The 25,300-nt window shown below is 37.6% G+C and overlaps 1 protein-coding gene and 1 long non-coding RNA gene across 5 annotated transcripts in view; one reads left to right on the top strand and one right to left on the bottom strand.

Annotated features, from left to right (window-relative positions):
• VAMP4 (vesicle associated membrane protein 4) overlaps positions 1 to 11,092 on the bottom strand; it is a 37,253-nt gene extending 26,161 nt beyond the window's left edge. For 2 of the 4 annotated variants that reach the window (XR_005215166.1, XM_037825347.1), the window contains exons 1-3: positions 10,899 to 11,078; positions 8,384 to 8,503; positions 3,140 to 3,186 (exon numbers count right to left, since the gene is read on the bottom strand). Coding sequence is in view for 3 of the 4 variants with exons in the window: in XM_037825347.1 (XP_037681275.1) it covers positions 3,140 to 3,186; positions 8,384 to 8,449 (113 nt within the window). In the remaining variant the exon portion in view is untranslated. Of the gene's footprint in view, positions 1 to 3,139; positions 3,187 to 8,383; positions 8,504 to 10,898 lie in introns of all 4 variants that reach the window. The other 2 variants (XM_037825348.1, XM_037825349.1) reach the window with 2 other exon arrangements.
• Positions 11,093 to 13,814: 2,722 nt separating this feature from the next.
• Positions 13,815 to 24,927, top strand: LOC119521114. The gene is made up of 3 exons (XR_005214310.1): positions 13,815 to 13,864; positions 21,624 to 21,719; positions 24,804 to 24,927. It is a non-coding gene; the product is annotated as an uncharacterized LOC119521114 (long non-coding RNA).
• Positions 24,928 to 25,300: the final 373 nt, after the last annotated feature.

Here is a 25,300-nt window from a genome sequence, read left to right as displayed (position 1 = left end):
TACATCACAAGTTACCACAGGTGGGGGCAAGGGCAATGTGGAGTTAATGCAAAATGGGTGTGAGGTTTCTGCTTTGTGGCGAGAGTACTGCAACACTGCGAATGTGATTAATCTCACTGCTTGGAAGGTGTCAGAATGGGAAGATTTATGTTGTATATATGTTTCCACAATTACCAAAAAAAAAAAAAAAAAAGAGAGAAACTAAAAAGATAACGACAATTAAATGCAATATATGATATTAGATGAGATTTAAGAATGGAAGATAAAAGGCTCAGAAGGACATTAGTAGGACATAATAAAAAATTGGAATATAGAATGTAACTTTTATATCAATATTAAATTTCTTGAACTTGATAACTGCACTTAAAAGTTGATTTAAGTTGACTATATAAGTGGATATCTTTGTTCATAGGAAACGTATATGGAATTATTATGCGTTCAAGGAGTATGATGTGTACAACGTGCTCTGAAGGGTTCAGAAAATATATAGATAAAATGGTACAGCAAAGGTAGTAAAATGTTAAAATTGGAGGATCTGGGGTATCTGGGGGATGGGGGTATGCTGGAGTTCTCTGTATGGGATTTGTATTATTTTTCCAACTATCCTGTAAGGTTGAAATTATTTCAAAATAAAAAGTTAAAAAAAATTGCTGAGAGAAATTAAAGAAGTCCTAAATAAAAAGAGTTATAATGTGTTCATTATATAATGAGAAGACTCAATATTGCTAATATGTCAATTCTCCCCTAAATGATCTAGAGATTTGACGCCATCTCAAATTAACATTCCAGCAGGCTTTCTGTTTAGAAACTGAGAAGACGATTATAAAATTTACATGAAAATCACAGGGCCTGAAATATTCAAAAGAATTTTGAAAAGGTAGAATGAAGTTCGTGGACCTACACTACATGAATATGCAAATTACTATAAAGTAATAATATCAAAACAGTGTGGTATTCAGACATTGAGGACTGGCGGTTTGATGTGCCAAGCCCTCTATCATGGGACTTGCCCTTATGAAGCTTATTACTGCAAGGGAGAGGTTAGACTTGCATACAATTGTGCCTAAGAGTCTCCCCCTGAGTACCTCTTTATTGCTCAGATGCGGCCCCCTCTCTCTCTCTCTTTAACTAAGCCACCTCAGCAGGTGAACTCACTGCCCTCCCCACTATGTGGGACCTGACTCCCAGGGGTATAAATCTCCCTGGCAATGCAGGATACGACTCCCAGGGATGAATCTGGACCTGGCATTGTGGGACTGAGAATATTTTCTTGACCAAAAGGGGGATACGAAATGAAACAAAATAAAGTTTCAGTGGCTGAGAGATTCCAAATGGAGTAGAGAGATCACTCTGGTGGACATTCTTATGCACTATATAGATAACACCTTAGGTTTTAATGTATTGGAATAGCTAGGAGTAAATACCTGAAACTATGAAACTCCAACCCAGTAGTCTGGATTCTTGAAGATGACTGTATAACAGTGTAGCTTACAAGGTGTGACAGTGTGATTGTGAAAACCTTGTGGATCGCACTCCTTTTATCTAGTGTATGGATGGATGAGTAGAAAAATGGGGACAAAAACTGAATGAAAAATAGGGTGGGATGGGGGGGTGATTTGGGTGTTCTTGTTTACTTTTATTTTTTATACTTACTCTGATTCTTTCTGGTGTAAGGAAAATGTTCAAAATAGACTGGGGTGATGAATGCATGACTATATGATGGTACTGTGAACAGCTGATTATACACTATGGATGACTGTATGGTATGTGAATATATTTCAATAAAACTGAATTTAATTTAAAAAACAACATCAAAAAAAAAACAGTGTGGTATTGATATAAAACAGACATAGAGAACAATGGAAAAGAACAGAGAATCCAGAAATAGACCCACACATACATCGTCAATTGGTTTCCAACACAGACGACAAGTCAATTCAGTGGGGAAAAGTATAATCAACTGGAGAGCCATATGACAAAAAACAAAACAAAACAAGGATCTTCACCCTTACCTCACACCATATAAAATAAATGGAAATGGGTCATAGACATAATGTAAGAACTAAAACTATAAAACTTCCAGAGGAAAACATAGGAGAAAACCTTAATGACTTTGAGTTTGGCAAAGATTTTTTACACACACACACACAGAAAGCACAAAGTATAAATGAAAAAATTCAATAAATTGATTTCGTCAAAATAAAAGACTTGCTCTTTAAAAGATATCGTTATGAATGAAAAGTTAAGTTGCAGACTTGGAGAAAACTGTAAAACATATATCCAACAAAACCTTGTATCTTGAATACATATAAAAAACTTACAACTTAAGAAGACAACAATCAATTTTTAAAATGGGCAAAAGATTTTAACATATCCTTCATTAAACATATCCAACATCATTTGTCATTAGGGAAGTGCAAATTAAAACCACAACAAGATACCACTACTCATCCACAGAAGAGCCAAAATTAAAGACTGACCATACGTAGTATTGGTGAAGACGTGGAGCAACTGGAACTCTCATAAATGAGAATGTAAAATGGTACAAACATTTTGGCAAACAGTTTGGCAGATTCTTAATAAGTTGTAAACATGCACTAGCCATTCCACATCTAGGTATTTACACAAAAGAAATGAAAGCATATGTCCATACAAAAATTTGTACATGAATGTTTAGGGCTATTTTATTAGCAGTGGCCCCAAACTAGAAACAACCCAAATATCAACAGGTGAATGGATAAACAAATTGCAGTATAGTCATACAATAGAATACTTCTCAGCAATAAAAAGAAACAAACTAGTGATATATGCAACAACATGGGTGAATATAAAAATAATTCTGCTGAGTTAATGCAGCCAGTAAATAAGGGGACATTCTCTATGTTTCCTTTTACATAAAATTCTAAAAAATACAAACTAAACTATAGAGACAGTTCAATGGTTGCTTGGGGATTGGGAGAGTGATGGACTACAAGATAGCACAAGGAAACTTTCAGAGTGATGACTATGTTCATTATCCTGATTACAGTGATGATTTCATGGGTACATACGTAAGTCAAAACTCATATTGAACAGCTTAAGTATATGCAGTTTATTGTATGTCAATTATACCTCAATAAAGCTGGGGAAAGAGACTTACAGAAAAAAGTCCTCCTCTTCATCCGAATCATCTTCCAAAAGATTCCTCTGTCAGAAAAAGAAACAGATTTGAGGTTTCAGATTCAAAGGGATCACAAACTGTAAGAGAGGAATAATGAAACAACTCCTATTCTGTTGAAATTTCTTAACTTCAAAGCTTCTAAACAGAAGAAAGAGTAATTACAAATTAAAAATAATCAGACTGCCTTGGAGTTTTTCATATACTTCACCAGAAGCCAAAGACGTGGAACAACATTTACAGACATTCCAAATAGGCTTGTAATTCTATAATCCTGTAGCTGACTAGGGAGCCTGTTGGCAAAGGAAAATTGTAGTTGGCAGAGTCCAACCCTAGCATCAGACAGAAGAATACAGAATGGCAGCATTGGAGCTGAAAGGCAAGGGCTTAATAATTGGCACAGTTCAACTCTTAGCTACTCAGCATTCACAAACAGCTCTCTACACATATTTGAACTACTAAACCAAAACAAAAACAACTAAACTTTTTCTTCATATGATGTAACTTCCTTAAAATGAAGGTGCTCTCACCCTCTTCCCAAAATGAGGATATAGAAAGTTCCAAAAGGAGACTAAAAAAAGAACAAAACACAGGCTTTTTCAGACACACAAGAAAAAACAGTACACCACCTGTCAGAGGCAGAATAATGGCCCTAAAGATGTTCCTGTCTGAATCCCTGAAATGTGTAAATACATAACCTTGCATGGCAAAAGGAACTTTGCAGATGTGATTAAGTTAAGGACATTAAGATGGGAAAATCATTATGGATTACCAAGATGAACCCACTGTAATAACAAAGGTGCTTATAACAGGGAGGCAGGAGAGTTAAAAAGAGAGATTTGAAGATGTTATGCTGATGGCTTTGAAGATGGAAGAAGGCACCTGAACCAAGGAATGCAGGTAGTCTCTACAAGCTGGAAAAGGCAAGGAAACAGATTCTCCCCAGAGCCTCCAGGAGGAACTCAGCCTGCCAACACCTTAACTCTAGTGCAGAAGACCCATTTTAGACTTCTGACTATCAGAATTGTAAATTAATAAAGATGTGTTGTTTTAAGCCACTAAGTTTGTGGTATTTTGCTATAGCTGAAATAGAAAATGAACATACCCAGGTACTCTTCTGAGAAAATAACTAAATGAATTCCATGAGCCAAAAATAAAACTAAATGAGAACAAAGATATCAAGACAGAGATTCATACTATCAATGAATCTAATAAAATGTATGGTGAAATCCAAATGGAGGGTGATAATGTGATGGTGAGCTATAACTACAGTTACTGAAAAATAAAAGGCATAATATAAAGAAAAGTTTAAAAAGAGCCTAAAACTTTCCAACACAACTCAGGAGCTGACAGTGGGTGAAGTAAGGAAGTAAAAGCACAGTAACATGCATATCTCAGTAGGAAGTGGAGGGGAATAGGACTAGAAAGAAGAAGTGAAACAATGGAAGGGGCATAGTTTTTGGTATGTTGACAGAAAATATAAATTTAAACATTATTGTTAAAATATAAAGTTATCCATAACAAAAAAAGAGAGAGAGAGAGACAAAGAGAGAACGTAAAATTTACAAATTGCCTAGTGGTGAGGGGAGTAGAGAGAGAGAAGAAAAAATAATCAATCTAGCAAAAGGACAGGTAAAAAAGAGTAAAAATAAAAGAAATATAAGAAATATCATTATATCATATACAATAATATATAACATATAATAAAGAGTTAAAAAATGAAAAAATATTCATTTAACACATTTTTTGGGGCATCTGCTATGTGCTAGGCACTGTTCTAGATACTCAGCACATAGCTTTGAATGAGACAGACAAGGTTCCAGCTCTTACAGAATATTCGATAGTGACAAATACTATATAGAGAATTAAAAGAGAGATGGAATAGAAAGTGATGGGGTGGCTACATGAGATTAGGTTGTCACGGAAAATCACTCTGAAGAGGTGAAACTTAAACTGAGATCCAAATGATAACAAGGAGCCAGCTAAACAAAGATCACGGTAAAGAGCAATGCTGGCAGCAGGACCAGCTAATGAAGAGAAACCCCAAATATATTAATTATCCCAATAAATGTCAATGCTTTGAATGTCCCTCTTTAAAAATAAAAATTCAATGATTATGGTTTTTTAAAAATCCAACCATATCTGCTTTTAAGAAATTCACCTAAAACAAATATTAAATAAAGGATGAAAAAAGGGGGTGGAAAAGATCCATCAGGCAAATTCTAACAAAAACATTAGGGTTATAAATATTAATAGAAAAAGGAATTTTAGAACAAAAGCACTCAACAATCAAATAAGAAGATCTTACAGTGATAAAATCCACAATCCACCAAAAAGATTTAATAGCAACATATGCTTATATACCTACCTACATAGCTTCAAAATATATACAGTTAAGGCTGCTTAAGAAACAAGGAGGAATTGATACATCCAAAATCATAGGGAGGATCTAAATATACCCTTCAGAGATTGACAAATAAAAAAAGATAACAAATACTTATACAGAACTTTGTATCCAAACAGCAGATTTTATTTCCAAACATCCAAGAAATGAATAAGCTACAAAGGAATTTTAATAAATTCCCAAAAGTAGAAATTATACAGGCCACATTCTCTGACCATCATATAATGAAAAGTAAAACAAATAATAAAGGAAATTTTCAAGTACTCTTCTAATTAATTCTTGTTTTAAAATATAAATGGAAATTGAACAGACTATTTAGAAATGAATAATACTGGAAACATTACAGAATAAAGTCTATAGGATAAGGCCACAGAGGTATTTAAAGGAAAATGTGACTTTAAATGCATTTATTTATGAAACCACAAAGACTGAAAATATATGAAATAGGCATTTAACTCTTAGGATGGGAAAATTCTTCCTAAGCAACACACAAACCCAGAAGCCCTTAAGAAAAATATTCAAGGATTTGATTACATACAAATTTAAAACCTGAAGAACATAAGACACCATAAACAATGTTAAAAGGCAAAAAACAGATTGGGAAAAAAAATCTCCAACATACAGTCAGACAAAACGACTGATATCTATATTACACAAAGTGCTTGGACAAATCAGTTAAAAAAAAAAGGGAGACATTATAGAAAAATAGTGAAAGGACAGGACTAGACAATTCTCAACAGTAGAAGAAATGCCCAATGACCATGAAAAAAGATGTTTAAAATTAATAATAATCTGTGAAATGCATTAGTAGATCACTTGAACAATTATTTCTTGAGTGATACTCTAACTCATAATAATCATTACATCTATGATCCAGTTTATTGGCTTGTTAGAGGATGATGATACTAAAGATAAGGTGTGTTTATTACAGTTGCACACTGAGAAACACACCATGAAAACCAATGCCTTTCCACCCATTCATTCAACAAACATGGGTGCCAGGGATACAATGTCAAAATAAACAGGAAATAATGAGGTACCAGTTCACACCCACGAAGATGGCTATAATAAAAAAGACAAATAATTACAAGTTTTGGGGAGGATGTAGAGAAACTGAAACCCTCATACATTTCTAGTGGGATGTAAAATGGTGCTGCCGCTTTGGAAAACAACCTGGCAGCTCCTCAAAAGGTTAAACATAGAGTTACCATATGACCTGGCAATTCCACTTCCAGGCATATTGCCAAGAGAAATGGAAACATATGTCTTCACAAAAACTTCTACCTGATGTTCACAGCAGTAATATTCACAACAGCCAAAAAGTAAAAATAACCCAAATGTCCATCAACAGATAAATGGATTAATAAAATATCATGTATCTATATAATAGAATATTATTCAGCAATAAAAAGGAATGAAGTGTTGATACATACAAACATGGATAAACCATTGTGCTAAGTGAAAGAAACTAGTCACAAATGACCATATGTTGTATGATTCCATTTATATGAACTGTCCAGAACAGACAAATCTACAGATTTGTGGTTGCCTAGGGCTGATGGGATGGAAAACCTACTAAAGAGTACAGGGTAGGAAACCTGCTAAAGGGTACAGGGGTTCTTTTGGGGGTGACAAAAATGTCCTAAAATGGATTGTGGTCATGGTTGCACAATTCTGTCAACATACTTAAACCCACTGAATTATATACTTTAAAATGGGTGATTTGTAGGATATGTGAATTATATCTCAATAAAGCTGTGACAGAAAAATATATAATGGGCAAGAGGAACAATACTTAAAACTTTTTAAAGTAATTTACAGATTATTAAAACTAGTTATCAAGCTTCATAATCTGATAATATCCAAAAGGAGATCTCTACTTAAACATCCAATTTTGTACAGTTCTGCTGTCCAACATGTATTTTATAATAACTTATGGTAAAAATCAATCTATAATGTAAAAGAAAGTATCATAGTTACAGTCTCCGTAGAAGTGATTAAGACTGTAGATTTTATATTTTTAAGTATAAATAAAGCTTATTTTAAAAAACTTACTAGCATCTAGTCCATTGGTGAATATTATATCCCTTCAGAAAAAACAAATAAACAAACAAACAAAAAACCCTAGAAAGAGTTAGAGTAAGGGGAAGACAAATGTTTACCATATTGAACTCAAACATACTTTTAGATCTTAAGATGTTAGAGCGGATGATATGAGGTCCTGAGACTGTGCAAAAAGGAGCATGTAAAACAAAATCAAGTAGACCATAATCTCTATAAGGGCAGAGACCGTGCCCTCCAGTTCTTAGCAAAATGCCTAGCACAGAGTAGGTGGTCAATAAAAATTTGTTGAACGCATGAGCAAATGAATGAAAGAAAGAATATAGGGAGAGAGGAAAGACTTCAGGCTGCTCAATAAAGAGGAATAAGAACACTAATTCATCCCTTCAATAAATATTTATTGAGTACTTATTCTCCAAAAGGGCTGTTACATAATATGTATTTAACTACCCTTCTAAAATCTCAAAAATTCCGAATTCCAAATATATTGGCCCCAGTGTTCTGAATAAGAGATTGCATATTTGTATGAAATCCCCCTCTGAAAAATTAGGAAGAAGCCTATAAGGTTTTAGTAGATAAGGAAAGCAGAATTCAGTTGGGTCACCAATTTAAGTTACTTTTAAACATGTTCACCATGAAGACAACAAGAAGGATTAATATATAGCCATAAACTTTAGAGTTTTCTGAAACAAATTATCTATAAAAGCAATGAAAACATATTTTGAATCATTGTTTTACAAAGCTTGAGGATCTGAACTTACCCTCTCACTTTTCACTGAACCAGTGACATCATCATCATTGAGGTGGCGCTTGAACTTGGGAGGCATATTTTTAACTCACAAATTACTCCTCTACGTCTCAGCAGAATAAATATTCACCACCTTAAAGAGAAAATAAATTTTATTAGACATGAGACTTTCAGGTATAAGCCAAAATACTCAAAATGGCCTACAAGGCCCTGTATGATGGGGCCTTCCTCTACTTTTCGGACTTCAATTACTCCCCTCTCACTTGTTCTGCTCTGGTGACTCTGGCTTCCTTGCTTTTTAGAAGATTTCTAAGCTTCTGCATGGATCAAATCAGATTAATACAAGAAAAAACATTCTACAAACTATAATACTCCATTCAATACATAGTACTAGGTGTTCCACGAAAGGGGTAAGTTTGCTAAGTACAACAAAGTTCAACTACAGAACTTGAGAACTTCTCACAACCTTTTACATAATACGCATTGTCAGTTTCCAGGAAAATGCTGGAATATGCAACATAACCAAATTTACTTGAGAGAAAAAGCCGTCCTACACAAATATGAGATTTCAGAATCTTGGACTAGAAGATGGATGAATAGTGAGAAAAGCTAATTTACTTCTCTGTAACTACCAAGTAGCCTCTTTCCCCTTCTTCAAGAAGAAATGTCTCTAAGATCTTTAAATGGTACAGTTGCACATCAATTTGTTGTTTAATGTTATACACTAAAATGAATAACAGCATCCAGTTTTATAAACTAAATAAAATATTTTAAATCAACTTACTGTCAAAACAAGTTGACAAATGGAAATAGCTGAAGTTGTGGAAGTGTGACCCATGATATTCTTTGAAATTTGCTACTTGTTAACATTGTACGTTGGAAGTTATCACTGTTTTGAATACGTTAAAGTTCATGTATACATGTTAAAGTTAACAAAAAAAAATGCATTAAAAAAAACACAAATTTACCCAGGCTCTTCTCTTTGATAAAAACACTAAGAAACACTTCTGAACTTGAAACAGAATCAAACTCTTGAAACAGAATCAAACTCTTGCCACCTGAGTAACAGCTCTAGAGTTCATTCCATAATATTTCTATTATATGCATCTGACCCATTTGATTTGTCATACTTTCATTTCAGAATTCTTTCAAACAGAAATGTTACAGTACTCATGGAAGAGATAACAAAGGAAGCAACTAAAGGACTTGAGCTTTTCTTTTACGTATATCTGTATTTCATTTATATTTTAAACCCAAAAAAAGGTCTGTCTCAGTATCCCTAAAGAGGCAAACTTACATAACATTTTCATGAAATATAAAGTTACAAGGTTAATGCCCCCATTTTGGTTGGTTCCAAAACTGAAGGATAAGCCTCATCAAGGCAATAAAGCAGTGTCTGACAAACAGAAAAGCTACCAGCACAGCAGCAGGCAGATTAAATCAGCTACACTTGAACCACCAGGCAACTGATGACAAATAACTAGTAGAAATGAACCATGCTCAAAAGACAGAGTTGCACATATTCTGCCTAAGATTTCTCCTGCAAAAAATAAATGTGAATTCAGGTGTTTGTGTCTAGGTATAAATGTAAACACGACGGCTTTTATGATATATCTCAATACTGGGGGTGGAATACCACTACACAATTTACTAAAAGTGTCACATCACTGTATACTTCTTATGCCATCACCATACATTTAAAATTTTATGTATGTACTTTTTGAAGAGTACATTCTCTTTTCAATGGCTTTACATGTAACACACTTCTAACTTGTTGTTTAATAAATGTTGACTTCTTTTTTGCTTTATGCAAAAACCCTATGTATTTCATGAATCGGGGCAGAGGCTTTTCTTTTTCCAGCCCCCATTCCCTTTCTGCTTCCTCTTCCTTCCTCTGTCATCAGCAGTCTTGCTTGATACAGTTTCACAGAAATAAAGTGACGTGGATGGACATAGCCTAGAGATGTTATTCACAAAACCTGTCAAAGTGTAATGATTCGCCCCACCTCCCGGTCTATAAAGGCAGAGCCAACTCTTTTTCCCGAGTCCTTAAATAATGAAACAAATCCACATCCTCCAGCAAGCAGATCCGTTCACCCTCATACCCCATCTGTAGCTCCAGGCCATGACCCCTGACATCTGCTTCTAACTCTGGCCCTTCCTGCCCCTCGATATCCACTCACATTCCTGCCTGCCTCCCACTCCTCCCAGATCCTCCTACCCCCGGCACTGCTCTCTTCCCATCTCCCCAGAGCATCCCTCTATTCCAGTTCTTCTTTCCCTCAACCGCCCCCTCAACTGCACACCCGTCCTTGCCCCCTTCCCCACTGCACCTCTGGCCCCAGACCCTAAGCACCTCCTCCTCTGCTCCGCCCCATCTTTTCCCACCCTGGGATCCCTCCTCGCCCTCCGAGGCCCGATGCCTGGCTCCACCCGGACGCTGAGGGGGCGGCGGGGCAGGGGCGTCTTTCCCATTTCCTTCCTCCTCACATCAGCCCCTCCCGTCGGGACCGGGCCGACGCCAATACCTGCGGCTCCCTGGGAGCTCCGGGCAGCTCTCCAGGGCGGACAGCGCTGAGCGGATAGGACAAGGGGCTTGAAAGCCTACAGGAAGGAGGGGAGGGGGAGACAGTGGCTGCCCACCCGGCATCTGCTGGTCCTCCGCAGCTGCGCCGCGAGATCATCGAGCCTATCGGCGCTCCGCGGCGTCGCGCCCGGCGGAGGGGGCGGAGTCCAGGCCGCAGGGATCGTCGAGGGAGTCGATCCCGTCGTCCTCTTCTCGCTGAAAGAGCTGGTAGTCTAAGCGGAGATTAGAGCCGGATCCTCAAAAATGTATTTAGTGCTTTGAGGGAGGAACAGCAGCCACAGCTTCTCGACGCCTGACCAGGATTGGTCGTGTGTAGAGGGCGCTCTGGAGAGCCGTGGGAAGCTCTTGAGCAGAGGAATCACTCAGAGCGGGGCACCCAGGGGATGTTTGTGACTGGGATGAGGTGTTATCTGGTGATCCGTCCTCTGGGAAAAGGAAGCCGAGGAGAAACAGAAGGAAGAATAGCAGTCCGAGGACCCGATTCGTATCGTCTGGAGACTTTTCTGAAAAAAGGAGATCTGTTTGACTCCTGTTCATAGAATCGGAATTAGACCTGAAGAAAGATGTTAAGGGTCATTAGTCCAGTTTCCTCATTTTTAGACGTAAGGAATCTCCGGACCAGAGAGACTTGCTTGACGTCACACAGCTAGTTTGGACAGATTTGGGAGTAGGATCCAGTGTTCCTTCCCCTGTATCCCTAAGTGTAACCCAAAATAGCTAGGTCCAGACAGACACCGGAGCCTTCGGGTTTTGGGTTTCAGGTGGGAAATCATCTCTGCAAGGTCATTTCACTGTTCTATTCACTTCCTCTCTTATTTCTTGTCATACTTAAGCTTCCAAGCCTGCAATAGCCGGGCATAGTAAATCCAAACAACTCCAATTCTGTTTCTTCTTTCTATTAGTTGTTTTTTTTTTGCTTATCCATTCTTCCCACACACACCCCAGCTAGACTTTTTCTCTTATTTTTCCTATCATTTGTTTACTACCAGTATATCCTTTTACTTAATATCTATGGGTCCTTTGTTTGTCGACGCAGTGTTTTAAACGTCTGAAATGCTGTGTTGGGCACTTTTTGTTATAAAGATATAAAAATAAGGGGTTGTCCAAGTACAAAAGGATACAAAAGAGCAGGAGGAAAGGTCTAGGGTCAAAAGAGGAAAGAAGAGAATAGGCATTTTCTTACCAGCTCCTCTTCTTTTTGTTGGTTTTTGTTTTGACTTTAAAAATGCGCTGACAATTGAAAGATGCATCGGGCGATGACTCAATCCTAGGTGAATTACCTGGGGTTGAATTACCTGAGGAGCTTTTAAAAATACTGATACTCATTGGTCTGGGATGTTGTCAGTGGGCCATAGGTTTGTCAATTAAAACTTGAAAGCCTGGTGTTAGGCTAACTCATGACCAGTGAGTTTATCACTTGGAAGCCAGGTTGACTTGGACTGAAACAGCCCACCTAGGATGAAGCCTCCATAGTCTACCCAAAGTTCTTTCCTTTTTTTCCCTCTACAGTTGACTTTATATCTTTGCCTTTGTTTGCCTACAGGGGATTCTCTGCTTTGGTTCCTCAGCCAGTTATAGCTTTAGCCAATTATAGCCTCACCCCATTCACATTGGCAACTTAAGTTAAATATGATCTTTGAGCTGCATGAGTATATCATTGCATAGTTTCTATGAATACAGTAATCCATTCCCTTTGTTTCTTTGTTGTTGTTGTTTACCATAATTCTTTAGTTCTGTCATTTTTTATGATTGCTTGGGGGAAAGGGGATGCAAGTTCCTTTGACTATTCCCAGTATTTGGGACAGCCTAGAAAATGTCTCAAAATGTTAATATTTATCAAATATATCGGTAAGCCTGAAATAGTGTAGTAGAGCTGCGCTTGGAGTCAGAACTGGGTTCCAGTCTCACCAACTTAAATTCTTTCTTTGATTATTTCCTTCCCTATTTCTTTTTGTTGACCTCCAGTTATTCAGATGTTGGTCCTCTAATTTTCTTATCTTTTCCATTTTCAACCCAAGACTCTCTACCTCAATTGGGCCTGGTGTCCTCTTAGCCAGAGACCCTATGCTTTACTGAACATAAGACTAAATCTCTAGGCTTCTGCTGAGATTGTGACAGGAAGTGCAGCATTTGACTGGTATTTAAATAGACTTTCTATCATTCCTCCTATTTTAGCCCACTTCATCCCCTCTTCTGGAGTTACCTGGTACTGCCAATTTCTGAGTCTTTGGGGGATTTTGCTATGTAAATCAGGTTACTCCTGAACTGCTTAGGAGTCTTGATTCTCAAAAGTCTGCTAAAGAGATCACCAGTGATTTATCACTTTCTAGCTTTCAACATTTTGTTGCTGTTGTTCCACCCCATGAGGCAGAAAAAGAAATACAAATCAGTTATAAGCAGCTGAACAAATGTTTGCCATCATTTGACTGTAAATTAGAATAACAATGAAATTAGACAAACAATGAAATTGATAGATGAAACACTTTTCATCTATGAGTGACTGGGAAGTAAGGAGGTAAACAGATCTGCAAATCATTCCCTCCCTTTGTAGGAGAATACCCCTAGGAAAGAAAGAAAGCAGGTGATACAGTCTAATATTCTTATAAATATGGTAGTAACAGACCTCCTGGCAAACAAACTAATGATATTTGCTAGCAGTAGAATACGTATCTATTAATTCCTTTACTGTTCCTGGTCTAGAATCCTTTATGGTAAACACATCAAGAATCTATGTTGGGAGGCGGGGCAAGATGGCAGACTGGTGAGCTGTATGTTTTAGTTACTCCTCCAGGAAAGTAGATAAAAAGCCAGGAACTGCGTGGACTGGACACCACAGAGCAATCTGTCTTTGGGCATACTTCATACAACACTCATGAAAACGTGGAACTGCTGAGATCAGCGAAATCTGTAAGTTTTTGCGGCCAGGGGACCCGCGCCCCTCCCTGCCAGGCTCAGTCCCGGGGGAGGAGGGGCTGTCAGCTCCAGGAAGGAGAAGGGAGAATTGCAGTGGCTGCTCTTATCGGAAACTCATTCTACTGATTCAAACTCCAACCATAGATAGACTGAGGCCAGACACCAGAGACTCTGAGAGCAGCCAGCCCAGCAGAGAGGAGACAGGCATAGAAAAAAAACAACACGAAAAACTCCAAAATAAAAGCAGAGGATTTTTGGAGTTCTGGTGAACACAGAAAGGGGAAGGGCGGAGATCAGGCCTTGAGGCGCATATGCAAATCCCGAAGCAAGGCTGATCTCTCTGCCCTGGGCACCTTTCCTTAATGGCCCTGGTTGCTTTGTCTATTAGCATTTCAATAACCCATTAGATCTCTGAGGAGGGCCGTTTTTTTTTTTTTTTTTTTTTAAATCCTTTTTGCTTTTTCTAAAACAATTACTCTAAGAAGCTCAATACAGAAAGCTTCAAAGAATTGAAATTTGGGCACCTCAAGTCAAGAGCAGAACTAAGAGAGCTCTGAGACAAAAGGCAATAATCCAGTGGCTGAGAAAATTCACTAAACAACACAACTTCCCAAGAAAAGGGGGGTGTCCGCTCACAGCCACCATCCTGGTGGACAGGAAACACTCCTGCCCATCGCCAGCCCCATAGCCCAGAGCTGCCCCAGACAACCCAGTGTGACGGAAGTGATTCAAATAACAGGCACACACCACAAAACTGGGCGTGGACATTAGCCTTCCCTGCAACCTCAGCTGAATGTCCCAGAGCTGGGAAGGGGGAGCAGTGTGAATTAACAGAGCCCCATTCAGCCATCATTTGAGCAGACTGGGAGCCTCCCAACACAGCCCAGCAGCCCAGAACTGCCCTGGGGGGACGGCACTCACCTGTGACATAGCACAGTCATCCCTCAACAGAGGACCTGGGGTGCACAGCCTGGAAGAGGGGCCCACTTGCAAGTCTCAGGAGCCATACGCCAATACCAAAGACTTGTGGGTCAGTGGCAGAGACAAACTGTGGCAGGACTGAACTGAAGGATTAGACTATTGCAGTAGCTTTAAAACTCTAGGATCATCAGGGAGATTTGATTGTTAGGGCCACCCCCCCTCCCCGACTGCCCAGAAACACGCCCCACATACAGGGCAGGCAACACCAACTACACACGCAAGCTTGGGACACCAGTTGGGCCCCACAAGACTCACTCCCCCACTCACCAAAAAGGCTAAGCAGGGGAGATCTGGCTTGTGGAGAACAGGTGGCTCGTGGACGCCACCTGCTGGTTAGTTAGAGAAAGTGTACTCCACGAAGCTGTAGATCTGATAAATTAGAGATAAGGACTTCAACTGGTCTACAAACCCTAAAAGAACCCTATCAAGTTCAGCAAATGCCACGAGGCCAAAAACAACAGAAAATTATAAAGCATATGAAAAAACCAGACGATATGGATAACCCAAGCCCAAGCACCCAAATCAAAAGACCAGAAGAGACACACCTAGAGCAGCTACTCAAAGAACTAAAGATGAACAATGAGACCCTAGTACGGGATATGAAGGAAATCAAGAAGACCCTAGAAGAGCATAAAGAAGACATTGCAAGACTAAATAAAAAAATGGATGATCTTATGGAAATTAAAGAAACTGTTGACCAAATTAAAAAGATTCTGGACACTCATAGTACAAGACTAGAGGAAGTTGAACAACGAATCAGTGACCTGGAAGATGACAGAATGGAAAATGAAAGCATAAAAGAAAGAATGGGGAAAAAATTGAAAAACTCGAAATGGACCTCAGGGATATGATAGATAATATGAAACGTCCGAATATAAGACTCATTGGTGTCCCAGAAGGGGAAGAAAAGGGTAAAGGTCTAGGAAGAGTATTCAAAGAAATTGTTGGGGAAAACTTCCCAAATCTTCTAAACAACATAAATACACAAATCATAAATGCTCAGCGAACTCCAAATAGAATAAATCCAAAAAAACCCACTCCGAGACATATACTGATCACACTGTCAAACATAGAAGAGAAGGAGCAAGTTCTGAAAGCAGCAAGAGAAAAGCAATTCACCACATACAAAGGAAACAGCATAAGACTAAGTAGTGACTACTCAGCAGCCACCATGGAGGCGAGAAGGCAGTGGCATGATATATTTAAAATTCTGAGTGAGAGGAATTTCCAGCCAAGAATACTTTATCCAGCAAAGCTCTCCTTCAAATTTGAGGGAGAGCTTAAATTTTTCACAGACAAAGAAATGCTGAGAGAATTTGCTAACAAGAGACCTGCCCTACTGGAGATACTAAAGGGAGCCCTACAGACAGAGAAACAAAGACAGGACAGAGAGACTTGGAGAAAGGTTCAGTACTAAAGAGATTCAGTATGGGTACAATAAAGGATATTAATAGAGAGAGGGAAAAATATGGCAAACATAATCCAAAGGATAAGATGGCCGATTCAAGAAATGCCTTCACGGTTTTAACGTTGAATGTAAATGGATTAAACTCCCCAATTAAAAGATATAGATTCGCAGAATGGATCAAAAAAAATGAACCATCAATATGTTGCATACAAGAGACTCATCTTAGACACAGGGACACAAAGAAACTGAAAGTGAAAGGATGGAAAAAAATATTTCATGCAAGCTACAGCCAAAAGAAAGCAGGTGTAGCAATATTAATCTCAGATAAAATAGACTTCAAATGCAGGGATGTTTTGAGAGACAAAGAAGGCCACTACATACTAATAAAAGGGGCAATTCAGCAAGAAGAAATAACAATCGTAAATGTCTATGCACCCAATCAAGGTGCCACAAAATACATGAGAGAAACATTGGCAAAACTAAAGGAAGCAATTGATGTTTCCACAATAATTGTGGGAGACTTCAACACATCACTCTCTCCTATAGATAGATCAACCAGACAGAAGACCAATAAGGAAATTGAAAACCTAAACAATCTGATAAATGAATTAGATTTAACAGACATCTACAGGACATTACATCCCAAATCAACAGGATACACATACTTTTCTAGTGCTCACGGAACTTTCTCCAGAATAGATCATATGCTGGGACATAAAACAAGCCTCAATAAATTTAAAAAGATTGAAATTATTCAAAGCACATTCTCTGACCACAATGGAATACAATTAGAAGTCAATAACCATCAGAGACTTAGAAAATTCACAAATACCTGGAGGTTAAACAACACACTCCTAAACAATCAGTGGGTTAAAGAAGAAATAGCAAGAGAAATTGCTAAATATATAGAGACGAATGAAAATGAGAACACAACATACCAAAACCTATGGGATGCAGCAAAAGCAGTGCTAAGGGGGAAATTTATAGCACTAAACGCATATATTAAAAAGGAAGAAAGAGCCAAAATCAAAGAACTAATGGATCAACTGAAGAAGCTAGAAAATGAACAGCAAACCAATCCTAAACCAAGTACAAGAAAAGAAATAACAAGGATTAAAGCAGAAATAAATGACATAGAGAACAAAAAAAAACAATAGAAAGGATAAATATCACCAAAAGTTGGTTCTTTGAGAAGATCAACAAGATTGACAAGCCCCTAGCTAGACTGACAAAATCAAAAAGAGAGAAGACCCATATAAACAAAATAATGAATGAAAAAGGTGACATAACTGCAGATCCTGAAGAAATTAAAAAAATTATAAGAGGATATTATGAACAAATGTATGGCAACAAACTGGATAATGTAGAAGAAATGGACAATTTCCTGGAAACATATGAACAACCTAGACTGACCAGAGAAGAAATAGAAGACCTCAACCAACCCATCACAAGCAAAGAGATCCAATCAGTCATCAAAAATCTTCCCACAAATAAATGCCCAGGGCCAGATGGCTTCACAGGGGAATTCTACCAAACTTTCCAGAAAGAACTGACACCAATCTTACTCAAACTCTTTCAAAACATTGAAAAAAATGGAACACTACCTAACTCATTTTATGAAGCTAACATCAATCTAATACCAAAACCAGGCAAAGATGCTACAAAAAAGGAAAACTACCGGCCAATCTCCCTAATGAATATAGATGCAAAAATCCTCAACAAAATACTTGCAAATCGAATCCAAAGACACATTAAAAAATCATACACCATGACCAAGTGGGGTTCATTCCAGGCATGCAAGGATGGTTCAACATAAGAAAAACAATCAATGTATTACAACACATTAAAAACTCGAAAGGGAAAAATCAATTGATCATCTCAATAGATGCTGAAAAAGCATTTGACAAAATCCAACATCCGTTTTTGATAAAACACTTCAAAAGGTAGGAATTGAAGGAAACTTCCTCAACATGATAAAGAGCATATATGAAAAACCCACAGCCAGCATAGTACTCAATGGTGAGAGACTGAAAGCCTTCCCTCTAAGATCAGGAACAAGACAAGGATGCCCGCTGTCACCACTGTTATTCAACATTGTGCTGGAAGTGCTAGCCAGGGCAATCCGGCAAGACAAAGAAATAAAAGGCATCCAAATTGGAAAAGAAGAAGTAAAACTGTCATTGTTTGCAGATGATATGATCTTATATCTAGAAAACCCTGAGAAATCAACGATACACCTACTAGAGCTAATAAACAAATTTAGCGAAGTAGCGGGATACAAGATTAATGCACATAAGTCAGTAATGTTTCTATATGCTAGAAATGAACAAACTGAAGAGACACTCAAGAAAAAGATACCATTTTCAATAGCAACTAAAAAAATCAAGTACCTAGGAATAAACTTAACCAAAGATGTAAAAGACCTATACAAAGAAAACTACATAACTCTACTAAAAGAAATAGAAGGGGACCTTAAAAGATGGAAAAATATTCCATGTTCATGGATAGGAAGGCTAAATGTCATTAAGATGTCAATTCTACACAAACTCATCTACAGATTCAATGCAATCCCAATCAAAATTCCAACAACCTACTTTGCAGACTTGGAAAAGCTAGTTATCAAATTTATTTGGAAAGGGAAGATGCCTCGAATTGCTAAAGACACTCTAAAAAAGAAAAACGAAGTGGGAGGACTTACACTCCCTGACTTTGAAGCTTATTATAAAGCCACAGTTGCCAAAACAGCATGGTACTGGCACAAAGATAGACATATAGATCAATGGAATCGAATTGAGAATTCAGAGATAGACCCTCAGATCTATGGCCGACTGATCTTTGATAAGGCCCCCAAAGTCACCGAACTGAGCCATAATGGTCTTTTCAACAATGGGGCTGGGAGAGTTGGATATCCATATCCAAAAGAATGAAAGAGGACCCCTACCTCACCCCCTACACAAAAATTAACTCAAAATGGACCAAAGATCTCAATATAAAGAAAGTACCATTAAACTCCTAGAAGATAATGTAGGAAAACATCTTCAAGACCTTGTATTAGGAGGCCACTTCCTAGACTTTACACCCAAAGCACAAGCAACAAAAGAGAAAATAGATAAATGGGAACTCCTCAAGCTTAGAAGTTTCTGCACCTCAAAGGAATTTGTCAAAAAGGTAAAGAGGCAGCCAACTCAATGGGAAAAAATTTTTGGAAACCATGTATCTGACAAAAGACTGATATCTTGCATATACAAAGAAATCCTACAACTCAATGACAATAGTACAGACAGCCCAATTATAAAATGGGCAAAAGATATGAAAAGACAGTTCTCTGAAGAGGAAATACAAATGGCCAAGAAACACATGAAAAAATGTTCAGCTTCACTAGCTATTAGAGAGATGCAAATTAAGACCACAATGAGATACCATCTAACACCGGTTAGAATGGCTGCCATTAAACAAACAGGAAACTACAATGCTGGAGGGGATGTGGAGAAATTGGAACTCTTATTCATTGTTGGTGGGACTGTATAATGGTTCAGCCACTCTGGAAGTCAGTCTGGCAGTTCCTTAGAAAACTAGAGATAGAGCTACCATTCGATCCAGCGATTGCACTTCTCGGTATATACCCGGAAGATCGGAAAGCAGTGACACGAACAGATATCTGCACGCCAATGTTCATAGCAGCATTATTCACAATTGCCAAGAGATGGAAACAACCCAAATGTCCTTCAACAGATGAGTGGATAAATAAAATGTGGTATATACACACGATGGAATACTACGCGGCAGTAACAAGGAACGATCTGGTGAAACATATGACAACATGGATGAACCTTGAAGACATAATGCTGAGCGAAATAAGCCAGGCACAAAAAGAGAAATATTATATGCTACCACTAATGTGAACTTTGAAAAATGTAAAACAAATGGTTTATAATGTAGAATGTAGGGGAACTAGCAGTAGAGAGCAATTAAGGAAGGGGGAACAATAATCCAAGAAGAACAGATAAGCTATTTAACGTTCTGGGGATGCCCAGAAATGACTATGGTCTGTTAATTTCTGATGGATGTAGTAGGAACAAGTTCACTGAAATGTTGCTATAGTATGTAACTTTCTTGGGGTAAAGTAGGAACATGTTGGAAGTTAAGCAGTTATCTTAGGTTAGTTGTCTTTTTCTTACTCCCTTGCTATGGTCTCTTTGAAATGTTCTTGTATTGTATGTTTGTTTTCTTTTTAACTTTTTTTTTTCATACAGTTGATTTGAAAAAAGAAGGGAAAGTTAAAAAAAAAAAAAAAAAAAGGAAAAAGACAAACAAGGAAAAAAAAAAAAAAAGATGTAGTGCCCCCTTGAGGAGCCTGTGGAGAATGCAGGGGTATTCGCCTACCCCACCTCCATGGTTGCTAACATGACCACAGACATAGGGGACTGGTGGTTTGATGGGTTGAGCCCTCTACCATAAGTTTTACCCTTGGGAAGACGGCTGCTGCAAAGGAGAGGCTAGGCCTCCCTGTATTTGTGCCTAAGAGTCTCCTCCTGAATGCCTCTTTGTTGCTCAGATGTGGCCCTCTCTCTCTGGCTAAGCCAACTTGAAAGGTGAAATCACTGCCCTCCCCCCTACGTGGGATCAGACACCCAGGGAAGTGAATCTCCCTGGCAACGTGGAATATGACTCCCGGGGAGGAATGTAGACCCGGCATCGTGGGATGGAGAACATCTTCTTGACCAAAAGGGGGATGTGAAAGGAAATGAAATAAGCTTCAGTGGCAGAGAGATTCCAAAACGAGCAGAGAGATCACTCTGGTGGGCACTCTTACGCACACTTTAGACAACCTTTTTTAGGTTCTAAAGAATTGGGGTAGCTGGTGGTGGATACCTGAAACTATTAAACTACAACCCAGAACCCATGAATCTCGAAGACAGTTGTATAAAAATGTAGCTTATGAGGGGTGACAGTGGGATTGGGAATGCCATAAGGACCAAACTCCACTTTGTCTAGTTTATGGATCGATGTGTCGAAAAGTAGGGGAAGCAAACAAACAGACAAAGGTACCCAGTGTTCTTTTTTACTTCAATTGCTTTTTTTCACTCTAATTATTATTCTTGTTATTTTTGTGTGTGTGCTAATGAAGGTGTCAGGGATTGATTTAGGTGATGAATGTACAACTATGTAATGGTACTGTAAACAATCGAAAGTACAATTTGTTTTGTATGACTGCGTGGTATGTGAATATATCTCAATAAAATGATGATAAAAAAAAAAAAAGAATCTATGTTGATTGAAGGGAAAGTGTCATGAAAGCTATGTGACTTAACTTGAGTATAAAATAGAGATATTTCATAACTAATTTGGCTCCTTCTGTATAAGGTGACTGCATACCTTACTTAGATACCTCATCTGTTATCCTGGGACCAGGAGCATCTGATGCAGAAGAAAGTATAATAACAGGCATAAATATTATAGGTAATGCACTAAGAATTGTGGACCTCTCCCTGCTTTGTCTGTGCCTTTTGATTACTGATATACTTGAAATTACTAGTAATACTTGATTCTGAGTAAGATATCTGACTTGTGTGAGTCTGATTTCACTATTTGATCCTTTGTATTAGGTCAATGGCAAAGATCAAAAAGTTCAGTAACCCAGTATTGGGTGTGTATAGAGAAAGGGGATGAGGGTGGAAGGAAAAAGCATTCTTACACACTGTTGGTGGGATTATAAATTGGTACAAATATTTTTAAGTTCATGGTGATAATGTATGTCAAAATTTTTAATGAAGTTCCTTTTGACAATTCCACTTCTAAAATACATCCCATAGATTTACTTACACAAGTTGTATAAGCTGTTCTATAAGATATTCATTACAGGATTTTTCATAATAGCAAGATTGAAAAAAAAAAAAAAAGAAAAGGAACCTTTAGGGTCCAGTAATGGGGATTTACTGACATAAGTTATGGCACATCCATTCAGTAGAATATAGAGACATTACAATGAATGAAATACACCTACCTGCGCTGACTTGGAAGATCTCTGGGATATGGTGTTGTAAGGTTAAAAAAAAAAACAAAACACACACACACACACAAGATGTTAAACAGTGTGTAGACTCTGCTTCCAGTTGAGCATCACACACACAGACACACACACACACAGAGAGAGAACAGGAGAACTGGGAGTCTGGCATGGAAGAGAAGCTATTTCTTATATGCCATTTTGTACCATTTGAACATTTCTAACATTTGCATCACTTTTTCAATTAAAAAAAAAACTATGGTAGAGTCCCTCTTTCCCATGGAACTTTGGACCTGTAGTCAGTTTATTTTAAAAGTCAGTTTATCTTGAACTTGATAATTGAACATATGGTGATACATAAGTGAATATCCTTGTTCATAGGAAATGTACATGGAAGCATTATGTGTTCAAGGATCACAACTTGTGCAACCTGCTCTCAAATGTTCAAAAGAAAGATTACATAGATAGATAGATATAGATAGATAAATGATAGAATGATAAGGAAAGGTGACAAAAATAAAAAAAAATAAAGTTGGTTTAAGTAGTGCATCATAAAAAATGGCAACCATATACTTTGAACTTTTTCACTTAAATAGGTAATTATATATTCACATAGCAATCTTTGATGTTAGGCCAAGACCTTTGATCTGAGCATGAATCTGCTGGTCAGAGCACCTCATTGTCTTTATTATAAAATGCATTGTAATGAATTCTAGTTTCATTTTCTTCAAAGTAGAGCAAGAACTTAAAGACAAACTTTAATCGTTTTGAGTGCAGTCTATCTAGATTTTGTACTATTTTTTCCCCCAGAGGTATACAGATTTTTCTTACCTATACTTAATTTTGCAGTGATTTTTGTTTGTCACTCACCTTTATTAATTCAGTTTTCATAGAAACAATAAGTTTCTATTTGTGCTCATATTTCAGTAGTTTAAATATTTAATGAAATTCCGTAAGTATAATAACAGGCATAAACATTATAGAGTATAAATACAAATTGGCTCTTCTTAAGCACATAGCTCAACTGGTTTGGATAGGAAATGCACAGGTATATCATATTAAACTATTAGCCTCATGTGTGCAGAAGGTCTTGAGTATATACTGTGATAGTTGTAGTTTTTATTTTGAAGCAATCTGAAACTTACACTAGAGTAATTACAAAGAATTCCTGTAAACTCTTTACCCAGATTTAATTAGTAACATTTTTTTAAAATGCTGGCTTCAGCCCCTTTATGGATTTCATCACTTAGTTAAAAAAACAAAAAAACAAAAACTGAAATAGTTCAGCTTTATCTCTCTTTTTCTCCAAGCAGATGAAGAAACAGATGGCTAGAGAGTTTATGCAGCCCTATTTCTCCACCTCTCTTGCCAACTAAGTGAAACCCATGGGAAGATAGCAAAGTGAAGTCTGCCCTTTTTCTTTATATGCACTTTCCCCTGGAGGCCTCGCCCTGCCCCTCAGCTTCAATATCACTATGAAGAAGACTCTAAGGAAGAGTGTATATAAAGAAAAGGGAAGGAATTAGGGGAATACCTGCATTTAGGGATAAGAGAATGAAGAGCAGTCCATGAGAAGTGGTTAAAGAGACAGAAAAACAAAGAAGGTAGAGCAGTGTAATAGAAGATGCGAGAGGACTGTTCTTTTGCATCAAAGACTGCAAAGAAATGGTGAGGATAGGAGGGGATAAAGGCTAGAAAGAGCCACTAGATTTTTGGTTTATGGGCCATTAGCAATGGCCCATTCATCCTTGAGAAGTGCTTATGTAACATTATGGAAATGGAAGCCATATTGTAAATTTAATTTTTAGTAGAATTGCAAAGTACAGATTCCTCTTCCAAGAAATATAATTGTAAAGGGAAAAGGCAGACTAAGTTGCTGCTTGAAGAGAAGGGGGGGTCAAGGTACCATCTAGAAATAGCCAAATTATGTTTACAAATGGGAAGAAGGGGACCAGGGGTGAGAGAGAGATTGAAAATCTGTTTCAAAAAAGGAACAGTGATGCGGAGATGCCCCTGCAGAGATGGGAAATGAAGGTTTGAGAGTAAGAGGTGAGCTCGGACAAAATGGAGAGATGATCTTTTTTGGGAAGCAAGAAGGAAGGAAGTAGTTGATAATTAAGATATAGATTTTGAAATAGAAAGGACAGAAAATTAAGTCCACCCATCAGGTAGCTTCAAAATGTTGAGTAAAAAGTTAAGCAAAGTCTTTGGCCAATTGTCAAGGAAGCAGTATTGGAGTTGGGAGCTTCAGGATTTTGCTGCTCCTTTAAATCAAAGACTATGATTTAGACTCCTTTTTATCCTCCATGGTTCCCTGGACAGAGCAGGCATGCAATAAATATTTGTTGAATTGATTCTAATCTTTAAAAGTTTGCTCTTCAATGGAAGGAAAAGATGAGAGAAAAAGGAAAATAAGGGAAGTGAAAGCAAGAGAAAGTGTTTTAGCATTCCAAGGGCATGGGAATCTAGAAGCGTTTTTCTTACTTAATGACCTTCACAAAGTAACTCACTTTTTCAATACTGGTTTTGTTTTCCAGGTTAAGAAGAGAAGAAATAATCCCTGCCTCTTTATCATCTTCTAAGAATATCATAAGTTCTTAGTAAAATATTTACAAACTCTTTCAATGGCCTTGAAGACAAGATAATAGAGAATTATCCTATTTCATTTTTATAGACTCTTTTCTCTATACTTGTTTACTAGCAAAAGTTTGACCTATTAATATTGACTTTTTTTTTTTTTGGCATTTCAAGACAACAGGAAGGAAAAAAGGATGTGAGCAATGAAAATTTGTGACTTACAAAAATAAAGTGAAGAAATGGAAGGAAAGTCTGATTACTTTAAACTTCATCAGTCAGTATCATTGTCTTTACATAAATATTTATGTTGGGATTCCATACAGTCATTCCACTACATCATTATTCCTGAAGCTGCATTCTAATTTCATAATTTGTATTTCCTGGAGGCACTCTCTCTCTGTCTTTACTCATAAAGGGTAAAAAAGTAAAATTCTTTAATAATAATAATTACAGTAAA

Source organism: Choloepus didactylus, chromosome 2 (assembly GCF_015220235.1).
Source record: "Choloepus didactylus isolate mChoDid1 chromosome 2, mChoDid1.pri, whole genome shotgun sequence".
NCBI lineage: Eukaryota > Metazoa > Chordata > Mammalia > Pilosa > Megalonychidae > Choloepus > Choloepus didactylus.
This window is presented reverse-complemented; position numbering and strand designations above follow the sequence as displayed.